Source organism: Bicyclus anynana, chromosome 23 (genome assembly GCF_947172395.1).
Source record: "Bicyclus anynana chromosome 23, ilBicAnyn1.1, whole genome shotgun sequence".
Classification (NCBI taxonomy): domain Eukaryota; kingdom Metazoa; phylum Arthropoda; class Insecta; order Lepidoptera; family Nymphalidae; genus Bicyclus; species Bicyclus anynana.
In genome coordinates, this window is record NC_069105.1 from 6,275,767 (window position 1) to 6,292,138 (window position 16,372).

Below are 16,372 nucleotides of genomic sequence, written 5' to 3' on the forward strand. Positions count from 1 at the left end.
GGCTATAGGCTATATATTATCCCCGTATACTTACAGGAACGGAAACCACGCGGGTGAAACTGCGCGGCGTCAGCTATAATTAAATATATCTACTAAAATAAAGTAACTGATATAGGCGTTGTTTAATGTTTTTACCACTTATCATTAAGTGAGTCATCTAATATTCTGTCGACTAGTAGGTAATATACATATGAGATTTTATCTGGACAGAAGTTAAGGGTTAAAGTAAACACTACTTCTACCACAAGCATCTCTATAGGCTGTAGCAGTACCTAGTATAGAATTGCTAATTTTACGACAATCATAGGATTTAGAATAGGTGTTTGTATTCATTTGCATAAATAAGTTTTTCAAGCGTGAAAGGAACCTGTTTGAACTATTCTTGAAATGCTAATTAGACTTATTATTAACCATCGCTATGGTGTTTTGTGTTTAGTTTAGTTTGAACGTAGTGGTCGTTTTGTAGTCGCTGGTTTGACCCCCGTTATTTTCTATTTTAATTGACGAACTAATAATAAAAAATTTTAGCTGCTTATTCTTGACTAGCGGTCGCCCAGCGGTTTCACCCGCGTTTCCATCCCCGATGTTTCATCCGAATACGGGGATAAAATAAGTATAACCTAAGTTACTTGGTGACGATGATCCAACAGTTAGTAATGATAGTGTAGTCTGCCAATCCGCATTGGTCCAACGTGGTAAACTGGCAAAACCCCTCTCATTCTGAGAGGAGACTCGAACTCTGCAGTGAGCCGGTTGAGTGAGTGGGTTGATAATGATGAAAACACAATCAAGCTCTTTCAAACTTTCGTCTGTTTGTCAGGGCTAATCGAACCGATTAAAACGGAATTTCCACTGGTAGATAGAGGATCTTGAGCAACAGTTATATAGTCTACTTTTTATCTCGAAAAATCCACTGTTTCCGCAGGTTTTGTGAAAAACTGAATGTCACGCTAATAAAGTTGCGGGCGTCCGCTAATGTAGGTACATCATCATTACAACAGCCATATTCGGCTCACTGTTGAGCACGAGTCTACTCTCAAAATGAGAGTAGACTCGTGCCAATAGTCCACCTCGCTGGTCCAGTGCGGATTGGCAGACATCAACACCTAGAGAATTAAGAAAATTCTCAGGTATACAGGTTTCCTCCCGATGTTTTCCTTCACCGTTTGAGACACGTGATATTTAATTTCTTAAAATACACATAACTGAAAAGTTAGAGGTGCATGCCCTGGATCGGATTTGAACCCACGCCCTCCGAATCGAAGACAGAGAACATATCTACACGTCTATCACGGCTAACACGGGTAGTATATGTACGGGTCTGATATAAATTCATGCTGTTGAACCGGATCATCCATGTTACGTCATCCCCAATCTGTGCAATTAAATGAAAAGAATTGGAAAACGTAAAATTTTTGGAGGAATTTATTTTCTTGCATTCCATTTAATGAAAAGCATTGAAATCAGTTTCGTGTTCAGGAATTAATATGAATTCCGCTATTGGTTCGAGAGCTAGCGAATATTTTTGGATAGGTATTTGTTATTGAAACTTGTCCTGTATCTCTCTTAAACTACCTTAACAAAGAACAGGAGATTTAGATTGCGGGATTTAAAAAAAAATACTTGAAACGAACGACACCTGAATGTTATTTTTTGCAAAAAATATCCTTTGGGATAGGGCGTTGGCTTATTAGATGTATACAAAACTATTTTGAACAAACATTTTAAAAACCTGACTGGCGCTATTTACTTTAATTCCCTTTAAATATTCTATTTTAAACTATAAGAAGATCTTTCTTTCTTGCAAGAAACTAACTCAATTATACTAACTTTCTACTTTCCAGCCAGATCTCCAGTTGTGTGTTAGGGTAGAATAGGAGAGGCATATAGTATACGAGTACCACAGATTAATCAATAATAGGCAGATAGAGCGTACGGAACACGACGGTGTCGAAGTCGCTACAAAAACAAAATTAAAAAACGAATACATTCTCGAGTCAGTACGAATCATCTTATGTTTTTGAATATTTTAAAACCTATTTACAAAAACTAAATCAACAAGATTGAGTATTTTTTTTATTGGTAATTATTGATTATTATATTAATTTACGTAATTGTTGTTAGTATTAAATTTTGAAATACAAATTATGAAATAAAGTATATATATGTGGATGTCAAGGAGATGCGTTACATTTGTTTTTTTTATGGGGTTCACCGGCTTCACCAAGCTGGTTGTAAACACTCATTATGTATGCTCTTTATTCTGTGAAGAGTAGGTACACAAAGTTTACAGTTTGCCTCAAATACCTACCCAAAAATGATCCCTAGCTCTCGGAATATTTATGTATAGATGTACCTAGTTGTAACAGAGCAGATGGAACATTCTGTTCGTTATTTTTATTAATTCAATAAGTTGATTGTTTATTGGAAAACATAACTTGTATCTGAATTCAGGGCAGACATTTTATATCGTTGACGTCATATCTTGACATTTTGAGTTTTTCTTTACATAATAATAACCTCTGACGTAAAACAGAGGTGTTGACATGTCTAATAATTAACATTAATATGATTGATGTATGTTGGTGAATCTGTCTGTGGCATCGTACCATAGAAACGAATGGACCGATTATGGTGCGCTTTACTTTGTAAACTGATTTGACCGAGATACCTAGTTCTTCGCTCTATAGAATGATCTGATCATCCAATCTCAAGAGCTCGATCGTTTTTTCTACTACGCTAAAAATATTTATTATAATATTTAAATATGGAATAAAACTTCTAAAATAAGTATGATTACGCAGAACGAAGGGACCAGAAGGGACAAGAGACCCTCTGTAGTCTGTGGCGTCTACAGCAATTACATAGCAAAAAAAAGTAAAAGTTAAGTTTAACAAAGGATTGTTTCAAAGTTGAAATGGTTTCAGGTTCTTACTCTGCTTTGGTCACAAATTTTCATAGAAGTTTCTCTGTCTATCAATAGATGGCGCTACTATAAAATATTAAAATTATATAAATGATATTTAATTTTTATTACATTAAATAAAAATGTTTATAGTATTCAATAAAGTAAGTGTTATTGAGATTTTAACCAAAGTTTGTAAGCATAGTTTTTAAAAAAGCGCCATCTATTTGTGATTGAGGAATTTAATGGGCGTTTATGAAGATGCCTTAGCCCGAAAAGGTATGCACATGCAGGTTTCCTCGCGATGTTTTTGACCGTTTGAGACACGTGACATTTAATTTCTTAAATAATAATTAAGAAATTATTTTTATGCGTATCCATTATTTGTTTATCAAAGAAAAAGGAATTGCTATTAAGAAAACGTAAAATAAAATGATTTAATTGAATACGACGTACAAGTACAACTTGCTAATAACAAGAAAACAATCATTTGGATGTGGATACTGCAAAAAGTTAGTTATAAACACAAATAGAAAGAAACTCATTGATATTTTATTCCTTCTAGAGATACACTGTTTACGAATATGCATAATAGGCCTATTTATGGAATAAAAATTACTTGTTTTGTTTCTTTCTCTGGTGGTGGCTTTTTTAGCTTTTTAAAAATTGTTTTTATGAAGCTTCTCTGTTGTACACTAGTTATTGCAAATTTCCTTATGTCCTAAAGCAGCGTCGCTGTAATATTAAATGCCCCTCCAACTAATTAGAAATGTGTTAGGAGTGGGTTCAACGGGCGGAGTTGGAATTCACGACCCTCTTGGCGTAAGTCCGGACCCTTGAGCTATTGAGATTTTAGTCAGTCCAAGTCGGACAAGCCCTGCCGACAGGCAGAAGTCTAATATTATTTCTTCCGATGAGGTGAGATGACAACATGACATCTTTTTGTCGATATTCCTTAGTGCCTGAAGATAAAAGTCTTCGAACAGTGCGTGTCGCCAGTGATGACCTATGGTTCCGAGACTTGGTCGCTAACTATGGGCCTCATAAGAAGGCTCAGAGTCACACAGCGGGCGATGGAAAGAGCTATGTTAGGAGTATCTGTGATCGAATCAAAAATGAGGAGATCCGCAGAAGAACCAAAGTCACCGACATAGCTCAACGAGTTGCGAAGCTGAAGTGGCAATGGGCGGGGCATATAGTTCTAAGAGCCGATGGACGTTGGGGTCCCAAAGTGTTGGAATGGTGATCCCGCGCTAGTAAGCGCAGTGTTGGTCGACCCCCTACCAGGTGGACTGACGACATCAAGCGAGTCGCAGGGATTCGCTGGATGCAGGTGGCTCAGTATCGTGATGTTTGGAAGTTCCTACAAAAGGCCTACATCCTGCAGTGGACGTCCATTGGCTGATATGATGATGATGATGATGATGAGGTGAGGTTATACTTGGACCGTTCAGGGTCTGGACCTTTGAAACCAGCAGATCTTCAAAGCACTTCATAATTGGCACCGTACTTATCTATAGTAGGAGCATAGGACATACTTTTTGCCTTCATAAATTGAGGTCAACGATTTTATAACCTAGAACCATTTTTTAGCCCTGATTCTATCAACAATATCTCGAGGCATATCATCTCAAGGACAAACGCCACAGTTCTATTACTCTTCTAAAAAGTAATTTGGAACATACCATAACAGAAACAAAAACCGTTTGGAAGGCTTTGGGGGAAAGTAATCAAACTTCGGCGGGAATTGGTGATTTTTCGGCAACAATTCGACGGCTCGAGTTAAGGATAGTGTAATTCGCGGGTTCGGATGGCGATTGAGTGTTTTAGATATTGCGATGCTATTCATTTTGGAGTTTACTCCTTAAGTAGCCTAATGGAATGGGAGGGTTCCAAAGTTACAAAATAAAACCCTTATATTTCTGTTATCGAGCCACGAGCGCGATTATTTTCATGTTGTCTTACATGAAACCCTTAAGAGCGCGCATCGTGTCGGTACGATATGCATAAAATTCGAAGCGCAAACGAGACGCCGAATTATGACTTTCACGTGAATGAAAAGCACGGAGCGATTGACGCGCGACGCAAATTTTATGACGTGAGCGCCAAAACCATTTTTACCTAATTGCAAGTAAATTAAACAACATAACAAAAAACAAAATGGCCATGTTCAAGATATATATCTAATTTTCTATACAAAACAAAAATTTAAGAGAATAAGTTTGCTTTTCCTGAGATTGAAAGCAAAATGTGAGCAAAACATGTATTTTTCAAAAAAATAAACTATCGAGAAAAGTTCATTTTGTATAGTCATAACGAAGCTAACAATTTGAAATATTATTTACCCAAATATCAGGCTTCTAACTTTTCCACAATCTGAGACCCAGACCCATTTGTAACCACCAAATTACATATTGCACACTCTTAAGAGATGAAGAGGGTCTTTGACTATTTATATAGTAGGGGAGCCGAAGAGGGGATTTTTGCAGCTACTCGAGCGCAGCAGATGAACATAAGGGACGTACCTTGCCACCAAGTATGAGCCCTCAATATTGGTGAGTACTTTTAGGGCAACAAAAAAAAACTAACTTCAGAAATACTCAACCAGCACAGTCAGTCAGATTAAGATAAGGTAAAACTAGTGTATCTGTGTATATAAAAGCTCTAATGTAACGAAGTTTCAAATAATTTTGCGTACCTAGTAACATTCTCCATTATGTTTGTATGTGCTTAGTAGCCAAGTGTCAAGTTGACGCGCACTGGTTATATGTATATCGTGTCGCTGTCGTGCCGTCTGTATAAATCCGATGTAAATCATGATGAGATTATAAAAGTTTTAACTGAGGATTGGAGAGTTTCAATTTCGTTTCAAATTTTCATTGATAGACGTTTTTAGTGATGGCATTTTCTTTATATCTGGAAAATCGTTGTGAACCATATTACTAGAAACTAGACGAGATCAAGGACCTCATTTTGCTACGAGAGTTCTTAATAAATAAATAAAAAACTATTCAAAGTAAAATTGTATGGTACTAGAATTAGTTTTAATTTGAATTGAATTACCTACCTTACAATTAAGTATGCCATCCAGCGAATCCCTGCGACTCGCTGTCATAGGTCCACCTGATGGGGGTCGACCAACACTACGCTTTTTAGTGCGAGGTCACCTTTCCAGCTCCTTGGGCTATCGGCTCATCGAACTATGTGCCCCGCCCATTGCCACTTCAACTTCGTGACTCATTGAGATATGCCGGTGGCTCTGCTTCTTCTGCGGATCTCCTCATTTCTGATTCGATCACGCAGAGATACTCCGAGCATAGCTCGTTCCATCGCCCGCTGTGTCTCTGAGCCTTTTTATGAGGCACATAGTTAGGAACCAAGTCTCGGAACCGTAAGTCATTACTGGCAACTGTTCGTATGAACACATACATGACTGTATTTACGTAAATCATATTGTTGGATGAGCAATGTTGTGAGACATAGCTAGTGTACCAAAATGCAGGCAGCTTTAGACACACTATTCCTCACACCAGCTAGTGACGTAACTCAGGTGTCGTACGACGACACGATATATTTTCCTTCAATATACATGCATTACCTTGCGTTGATTCACTTGTGCTGTAGTGATGGGCATCACGAACTCCCTTAACATCGATAAACATTGATAGTTACTTACATTATATTTTATGACTGTGTTTTAGAACGTGAGGGTGATTTTACAACGTTTGTAACATCAAAAGTAAAAAATCCAAAAGAGGGCAAAAAAACCGTCGACTTTGACTGTTTATAGAGTCTACCACGGGTTTGAAGGCAGGTTCTGCTCACGGGAGTTGGCAATAAATCATCATTCTGTACAACATTATTATTATCATTACATAAAATAATCAATTCTACTTCTTGTGTGAACTTGACAACCAATGAAACTGCCTCCAAGCATCTTTGTTATTACTTATTAAGGTCTTTTCAACCTAGGCTATTATTTAGATATTCAAAATTCAAAAGTACAACTATTAGTCCTAGTATATTAAGAGAATCAAGGAATTGACAGTGCACGTTTCTACACTGTCAATTGTCCTATAAAACTATTAGTCACTTAAAAGTAATGCTTTTAACTTTACGTAATCAGGAAAATATCATGCCTTCTAATGTCAGTGTCCTTGTTATTGAGTCGAGTCAAATCTACCTCTTGACTCTGTATACTGGTTTCTAAACAATATTAGACAGTTATCGATAAGTGTCACATCCCTGGCGCATTACCGAGGCAATCTCCCTATTTACGAGCATGCAGCGGTGCAGAATCTATTAAACCTCCGGGAGTCGGCGGCCCTGAATTAATATCGATTATCGCACAACACTACGCCATTACCCGACGAGCGCGCCTCATTAAGTGTCGATAGTTTTCACTAACTTTGCTGGCATGTGACTAGAGTCTATTAACTTATAGTACATACAGCACAAACTGATTATCCTGTTGTATGGATTTACATTTGGGTATTTAAGTATCTTTGTTTGGTATCACTGATTTTTTTTTAATTTTCGGGAAACGTTATCAACCCATTTCGGCTCACTGCTGAGCTCGAGTCTCCTCTCAGAATGAGAAGGGTTAGGCCAATAGTCCACCACGCTGGCCCAATGCGGATTGGCAGACTTCACACACGCAGAGAATTAAGAAAATTCTCTGGTATGCAGGTTTCCTCACGATGTTTTTCTTCACCGTTTGAGACACGTGATATTTATTTTTTTTTAAAATGCACACAACTGAAAAGTTGGAGGTGCATGCCCCGGACCGGATCCGAACCCACACCCTCCAGAATCGGAGGCAGAGGTCATATCCACTAGGCTATCACGGCTCTCGGGAAAACTCTATCAAAAGAAACATAATTTTCGGGAAAACTCAATATCAAAAGACGTCAGGATATTTGAAATAAATAAATAATAATAATAATAATATTTCCAAATTAATCTAAAACTTACCTATAACGTAAATATGTGTACCTAATGCAGTGCACAGCAAAACCAACTGTGGTTTGTGTTGCATTATGGTTGGGCTGAATTTGAATATGTTTTTTGTAGAATAATAAATAAATAAAATAAATAAAAATAATAAAATTTTGGATGGAGACGGTAGTTATTTAACTGCAACACTCCGATTTTGTTACATTCTTTTGCGTTTACACCCAATAGGAAAGTAATATTAAAGACGTATTTACGACAAAAAGGGAATAATTTGTAATTATTTATGATGATGATGATGATGATGATGATGATGATGATGATGATGATCATGATGATGATGATGATCATGATGATTCATGATATTCTTTAGAAGAATGCTTTTTTAATAATAGCAAAATTCATTTGTTTTAAGTGTAGGCTTAGTTACTTTTGACTGTTTGTAGAGACACTACCAATATGAGTACCATCAAGGCAGGTACTGCTCATAAGAGCCAGCAATAAAATCATCAGTTTCAAAATAAGTAACTATATTGGCAAATTCGTTCGTAACACTCCCGATGGTTCGCGTGTGCCGGGAGGGGTAGCGATGCCCCGCGACTTCATATCGCGCACTCCTTCCTAGTGCCCCGCGCGCACGACCTCACACCCGCGCAGTCCTCGTCAGTCGCCCACATATCATGGGAGTGTACTTGCCAAGCTATACATATATTATAAGTACAGATAATATTTTTTTTAACATTACGTAACAGAACATTAAAATTAATCTTAAATTAATTATGTAACAGATCATAGGTTACATACAATACGATAAGCTAGTCCGATGGGCGGGGATTGAACCCTAGACCCTAGTAGATATTAAGATTTTCTGAGAGTTTCTCATCAATTTAATATTTATCATCATTTGCTGTCCGTTGGCTGTACGCATAAACAAAATGAAGGATGGAGATTAGCTAAAATTTACAAAAACTTTATCCAATAATAAATAGTCCTATACACTGTGGTTCCACCCGCGTAGATTCCGTTCCCTAAGGAATAAGGGGATACAATAACATAACCTATGTTCATGAGGGATTGCGTTAGATTCTAATGGAAAAAAAAATTGGTTCACTAGTTTCAGAGGTTTCACTATTCAATGTAAACAAACAAACAATCGAATCGGTCAACTCTAAGATATTAGTATAAATAAGCGTGACTTTCTAAATATTATGACCAGGATCTAATTAATGAGGGGATTTTGATCATCAATTTTCTTGATTACCGTCAAACTTTTCCTCTTAACACCAATTTATGACAACTGATTCCGAACTTGAATGGCTTTTCAAAATAACGCCTAAAGATATTCAGAATTAAATATAATGGTGGTATTTTTTTATGAGTTTGTTTGAAGGTAGCTTGTTGGTACCTTACCTTGCCTTATCAGCCGATAGACGTCCACCTGCTGGACATAGGCCTCTTGCATGGACCTCCAAACACAACGTCTCGAGCCGCCAGTATTCAGTGGCTTACTGCAACCCGCTTGATATCTTCGGTCCACCTAGTGAAGGGTCGACCAACATTGCGCTTTCTGGTGTGGGGTCGCTATTCCAGTACCTTGGGATCCCAAGGTCCTGAGAATGTGGTCTGCTCATTACCACTTCAGCTTCGCGACTCGCTGAGCTATGTCAGTGACTTTGGTTCGTCTGCGGATCTCCTCATTCCTGATTCGATCACGCATAGAAAATAGCATAGCTCGCTCCATCGCCCCCTGAGTGACTTATGGCGAATGATGGGATCTAATGGCTGTAAGTAGTACCTGCTTACTTGTTTTTAACCGACTTCCAAAAAGGAGGAGGTTCTACGTTCGGCTGCATGTATGTTTTTTTTTCATAATGAAAACATCGTGAAGGACGACAGTTAGGTTACTAGATTCTTTTATGTTAAATTAAACGATTTAATTAAATTTTATAACTTTTTTATACTAAAATATAAAATAAAAATGGCGCTATCTAGATAAATATCTCAGAACTTATGGTTCCTTACTTTCTCAAAAGATGGCGCCGTTAGTAATTTTGTAGTTTTACGTAATTACGTTTCTTTAACACGTTTTAGATATACACGCTATTTCTTGTAAATATTCCACATTTTTTACGACCATGCATTTATTTTTATATTCATTATTTAAATTCTTGAAGTACAAAGTTGTAAGAGATGACCACAACAATTGTACCAATACCTATTAATATTAAAAGAGGAAAGATTTTCTTTCACAATTAAAAAGGTAAATTATAAAAAATCTAAATTCAGGACATTTGTAAAGTCTTTACCACCGTTTCGTAAGGCAGGTTTTCCTGTGAAATGCTGGCATGAAACTCAACAATTGCTCTTTTAAAAAGATCATACACTAGGTATTATAATTTACAATATCAAATAAAAAAAAAAGTAAAAAATCAATACACTTTTTTTATATTTTCTTTCTCTGTGCAGGTGGAAGCTGATCAAATGGCCTTTAAGTATTTTTATCACTAAGAAATTCATCAAATGTCTTTCAGAGAAATTCATCTACTCTCATCGAGAAATAGTGGTAGAAGACCCTGTAAACTCGTATTTTTTTAAAGATCTAAACAACGGTACTCTACACTATGAGATAAACGAGTAAACTAAATTCATCCCCCATTTACATGTAGGGTACCTACCCTAAAAATATTTCTCAAGATTTTATTTTACGACTATGTTCACATAAGAAACATGTAATGATTTGAATACCTATACTAAATATGTAGTCAGGTACTTACCTAAGTATAAAGTCGTATCAAAGAATTTTAAAACTCAACTTTCTAAGCTTTCATGACATTTCAATCATACATAATGATTGTTATCGGAGAGCTGTTCATCAATTTGATTTGTATTTTCTTCTTCGTATGATTGGAAAAGTTATATGAACAATCCCAAGGGGGTAACGAAATTTTCTCTTCGTCTCGACAATCTTGTTGATGAATGAATTTTTGAACTTACAAGTAAGACCAAATAACTAAACTATGTGTAACTTGACACGGGTGTTTTAAAACCAGGTTTTAGCTTATATTAAATTAATTCTACTAATAAAATCGGTTACAATGAAACTTTTCCGTAAAAAAAACACCCTTATTATTATAAAATATCGTTGATATATTAGGTACTAAAATATTACCTCTATGATGTGAACCAAGCTTTAGTATACTGTAAACCTATAAAAACATCTATAACCTTGTACTACGCATACAATATTACAGACACTATTACAATGTTGTTCCTTCTGCTTTCCCTTCCGTCACTAGAGGCTACATACGTCATATCTCTGTATGGGGATGTGTTTAATGACGTGGACTTCTTCACCAGGACCTACCCGTGGATCATAGGTATTTTTGTATACTTACCTTAGATAACCTTACCTGTTATATTACTTGATGTTAAGTAGCAAGCTAACTTATTAAACTTTCAAAACTAACCTTCTTAAATTTTTTATAACTAACTTAAGGTCGCAGCTTTTCGCCCGAAATTCCTCAGTGCTTGAAGACAAAAGTCTTCCAGCAGTGCGTGTTGCCATATGGTTCCGAGACTTGGTCGCTAATTATGGGCCTCATGAGACGTCTCAGAGTCACACAGCGGGCAATGGAACGAGCTATGTTCGGAGTGTCTCTGCGTGATCAAATCAGAAATGAGGAGATCCGCAGATGAATTAAAGTCACCGACATAATTCAACGAGTCGCGAAGCTAAAGTGGCAATGGGCGGGGCACATAGTGTGCTGGAATGGCGACCCCGCACTTGAAAGCGCAGTGTTGGTCGACCCCCCACCAGGGATTTGTGAGCAAGCGGCTCAGGATCGTTATGTTTGGAAGTCCCAAAACAAAAGGCCTCTGTCCTGCAGTGGACGTCCATCGGCTGATATGATGATGATGAAACTAACCTATACTAATATTATAAAGTTGTAAAGTTTTGTGGTGTGATTTTTGAATCAAATGAAATCGTATAGCACTTAATCCACGCCTCCCGTACTAGGTTGGCTTGTATTCAGATCAGTATTGCCATTCAACGTGGAAATACTACCAGCCTTCTGGGCACTTTACCAGTTGACATCAATTCGGAGGTATCATGACGCCGAATTTTTTAGTAGTTAGTTTATGATTTGTATTCTACATAATACGAAGTTAGTAGGTTTATAGGTAGTTTAAGTATATGTAGTCCTAAATTTAAAAATGTAACTTTTTAACATTTTTAACAGCCTCAATAGTTCAACGGTAAGAGCGGTCGGACTCTGACTGAACCGTCGAGGAGTTCCCTTAACTGTCAGTTCTTCCTAATACAGTAATTCCCCCTAATACAGTCACAACCCATCTAGGTGGAAAGTTCTCATCAAAACAAATTTATCAAGTCCAATCACAAGGTAACTACTGTGAATCGTTGAGGAGTTCTCTTAACTGTCCTTCGTCTTCATCATCAGACCTTTAATACAGTCACAACCCATCTAGGTGGAAAGTTCTCATCACCGATGGTGGTTCGATCTCCGCCCCGTTGGTCTATTGTCGTACCCACTCCTAGCACAGTCTTTCCCGAGTAATTGGAGGGGAATGGGAATATTGGTCTTATTAAAAAAAAAGACATGGCAAATATTCTTTAAAAAAAACAAAATAATAATAAATTAAATAGTTTTTTTTACGAAATCGTTACAAATAATAGAATTTGTTCTAGATAACATAGGGGGAGATATAATAGTGGACTATTACTTGCTGGGCAGCGGGCGCTACTCGGTGCCGCAGATGTGCGCTTTGCACGAGATGAAGATGAACAACTTCTTGCAGGCGCAATTCTTGAAGTGTGAAGCTGAGGGTATGTTATAGCTAACATTTGACGGCCTCCGTGGCGCAGTGGTATGCGCGGTGGATTTACGAGGTCCTGGGCTCAAACCCGGCTGGGCCGATTGAGGTTTTTTTAATTGGTCTAGCTCTGGCAGACGTCTTCACGGCTTCAGCCTTGGCTAGTTACCACCTTACCGACAAAGATGTACGGCCAGGTGATTTAGCGTTCCGGTACGATGTAAGAAACCGAAGAGTTTCACCCTCCTCCTAACAAGTTAGCCCGATTGATTGCAACATTTCTTACCAAGGGGTGAGATTGTAGTCAAGATAACTTGTAAAGAATAAAGAATAAAAAGGAGACTCATGCTCAGCAGTGAGCCGAATATGGGTTGTTATTTATGAAAGGGCGATGGAAATTACGTAGGCGAGGGACAGGGACGCAAATAATGTGCAAAGATTGGCAAAACTAAAATTGCAGTGGGCAGGACATACAAACTAAAAAGGCATTCGTGGTGCAAGACCGTTTTAGATTGGCGACCGTGGGACGCGCTCAATAGAATGAAAAAGAGAGCCAATATACCGTTAATTGTCGGTCGCCAGAGCCTCGTCAGTCCATCTGCAGGGTGCACCACGAGCAGGTGAGGTTGGCAATTGGGGAGACTGACTGGTACTAGCCTCCCTCTTACACCCCTCATAAGAAGGCTTATGAGGCCCTTATAAGAAGGCTCAGAGTCACACAGCGGGCGATGGAACGAGCTATGTTAGAAATATATCTGCGTGATAGAATCAGAAATGAGGAGATCCGCAGAAGAACCAAAGTCACCGACATAGCTCAACGAGTTGCGAAGCTGAAGTGGCAATGGGCGGGGCACATAGTTCGAAGAGCCGATGGTCTTTGGGGGGCCGACCCCGCACTAGTAAGCGCAGTGTTGGTTAACCCCCCGCTAGGTGGACTGACAACATCAACCGATTCGCAGGGATTCGCTTGATGCAGGCGGCTCAGTATCGTGATGTTTGGAAGTCCCTACAATAGGCCTATATCCTGCAGTGGACGTCCATCGGCTGATAATTATAATGATTAATGAATTTTTTTTTTTTTCAGGAAAACCAAGTCAAATCTGCCTATGCGAATCAGGCATCGACCCTGAGAAGTATAGACACTGTGTCTTGACCAAGGGTAACTATGCCAGTCGCGCAGCAGCCAAATATTCCCAAATCGGTATCGAAGCTAGTCCTATAGTCGAGGTAGGGTACAAAAATACAATCTTTGGGGTCGATGATAGTTGGTATTTGAAGAAAATATGCTCAATGTTCGGTGACAACCCTCCACGAGGATGCATTAAGCCTTTCTCTTGTGATAATTCTACTATAGTTATCACTGATAGAAAGGGTGTGGTAAATTTTGATTGTGACTGTGCAAAATTGGACTTTATTGCAAAAAATCCAAGTGAAATAGATTTTGCTACTACATCTACTACTACTATTAATCCAGAAGAGAAATATCCTTAGTACAGCATATACTCATGATGAATAATCAATGATAGAAAGTATATTTTATTTTAAGTTTCTTACGTGTAATCTTTTTGATCAATTATAATTGTATAAAACAATTTTTTTATTTTATTTAATCACTAGTCGACGCCCGCGACTTCGTCCGCGTGAAACTCGATGTAAACTTTCAACTACCCCTATCCCACCCCTACCCTACCCCTACCCTACTCCTAGCTTACCCCTACCCCTACCCTACTCCTACCTACCCCTACCCTACTTTTCTGGTTGATTTTTTACACCTTGTGTCCGAAAAACCCAAATATCTTACGGAACCCTATTTTTTCCAAAATAAAATTTAGCCTATGTTACTTGTGGATAATGTAGCTTTCGAATGGTGAAAGAATTTTTAAAATCGGTCCAGTAGTTTTTGAGCCTATTCATTACAATCAAACAAACAAACAAACAAACAAACAAACAAACAAACAAACAAACATACAAACAAAGTTTTCCTCTTTATAATATTAGTATAGAAGTATAGATTACGTTGTTATTATTTATCATTATGGATCCATAGTTCCAAGAGCCGATTGACGTTGGCGTCCCAAGGTGCTGGAATGAATATCCCGCACTAGAAAACGAAGTGTATGTCGAATTTTTTACAGTAAAATGCCACATACGCTCTTAGACTAATAACCTATATAGACCCGCAACTACTGCTAAACTAAACTAACAATTTTTCACTCCAGACGTAAGCCACTTCTGAGACTATGTGAGCATAAGAGATAAGTCTCAGATCAATTATAGAAGGACCTGTATCGCACTCATAGTCACAAACAAAATTGTCTGTCATTTTCTGAGGAAAACGAGCTTGGATTTAGTATATGTCTTATACTAAACTAGAAGTTTTTATCCGTTTTTTACACCATTCAACTACACAAAAAGGTATATTTACGGAGCTCTGTAACCAACAAACACGATTACAACTATTTAACATCGATTCTATAGAGACAGCTTTTATAATCGCATTAGATCGTCGATCATATACTTTGACAGAAAAGTAACACCTAGCAAGGCAGGTCCTATACAATAGTTGGTCTGAGAGCTAAGCTAATTACCCTCGCCAACACACACAAGTGTACTTATTTTAGCGTAGCGTTATGTGGGCTCCCATTTCGGAGCACATAAAACGACTTACGAATCTTGCGACTACACACTATCTGTATTATAAATCTATCCTCATCATCATCAACACATATTCGGCTCACTGCTGAGCTCGAGTCTCCTCTCAGAATGAAAGGGGTTAGGCCAATAGACCACCACGCTGGCCCAATGCGGATTGGCAGACATCACACACGCAGGGAATTAAGAAAATTCTCTGAAGTGCAAGTTTCCTCACGATGTTTTCTTTCACCGTTTGAGACACGTGATATTTAATTTCTTAAAAAATGCACACAACTGAAAAGTTGGAGGTGCATGCTCCAGACCGGATTCGAACCCATACCCTCCGGAATCGGAGGCAGAGGTCATATCCACTAGGCTATCACGGCTCTCTATATAAATCTATACTTATGCTATATTTTATCCCCGTATTCTCGGAGGAACGGGAACTACGCGGGTGAAACCGCGGGGCGTCGTATAGTGTATATATACTCGTAGGTAAATGGGACTGACAATCGTTATTTTGACGTGACAATGTATTATAATTCGATGAAACCATTTGCAAACTCGAAAAAAGATGACATCATGCGTCGTTTTTAACGGATACCCGGCTGAGCTGATTGAGGTTTTCTTAATTTGTCCAGGTCTGGCTGGTGGGAGGCTTCGGCCGTGGCTAGTTACCACACTACCGAGACAGACGTACCGCCAAGCGATTTAGCGTTCCGGTACGATATCGTGTAGAAACCGAAAGGGGTGTGGATTGTCATCCTACTCCTAACAAGTTAGCCCGCTTCCATTTTAGATTGCATCATCACTTACCATCAGGTAAGATTGTAGTCAAGGGCTAACTTGTACAAAATAAAAAAAAAAAGTCGTTCCCTCGCTCTAGGGTTGTCAACTTTTTTTACAAGAAATAAAGTATATTCTGGTCTATGGAGATTATTAAACAGTATTTTAGAAAAACAAACATTTTCTATTGAAAAATGCAACCATTCCATCAGTATTTTCTTATGACGTTGTCACGTTCAACTATCGTTAGTAAACCGACTT

The 16,372-nt window shown here is 38.1% G+C and overlaps 1 protein-coding gene across 1 annotated transcript; it reads left to right on the forward strand.

Annotated features, from left to right (window-relative positions):
- The first annotated feature begins 8,317 nt into the window (after positions 1 to 8,317).
- Positions 8,318 to 14,275, forward strand: LOC112055927 (uncharacterized). The gene is made up of 3 exons (XM_052888555.1): positions 8,318 to 8,336; positions 12,525 to 12,704; positions 13,776 to 14,275. Exons 1-3 carry the CDS (start codon positions 8,318 to 8,320, stop codon positions 14,180 to 14,182), a joined length of 606 nt encoding a protein of 201 aa, XP_052744515.1. The 3' UTR covers positions 14,183 to 14,275.
- Positions 14,276 to 16,372: the final 2,097 nt, after the last annotated feature.

What these genes read in the sequence shown, in the direction of transcription:
- LOC112055927 (XM_052888555.1), top strand. An exon ending in CTTGAAGTGTGAAGCTGAGG is followed by an intron (nt 12,705 to 13,775) that starts GTATGTTATAGC and finishes TTTTTTTTTCAG; the next exon opens with GAAAACCAAGTCAAATCTGC.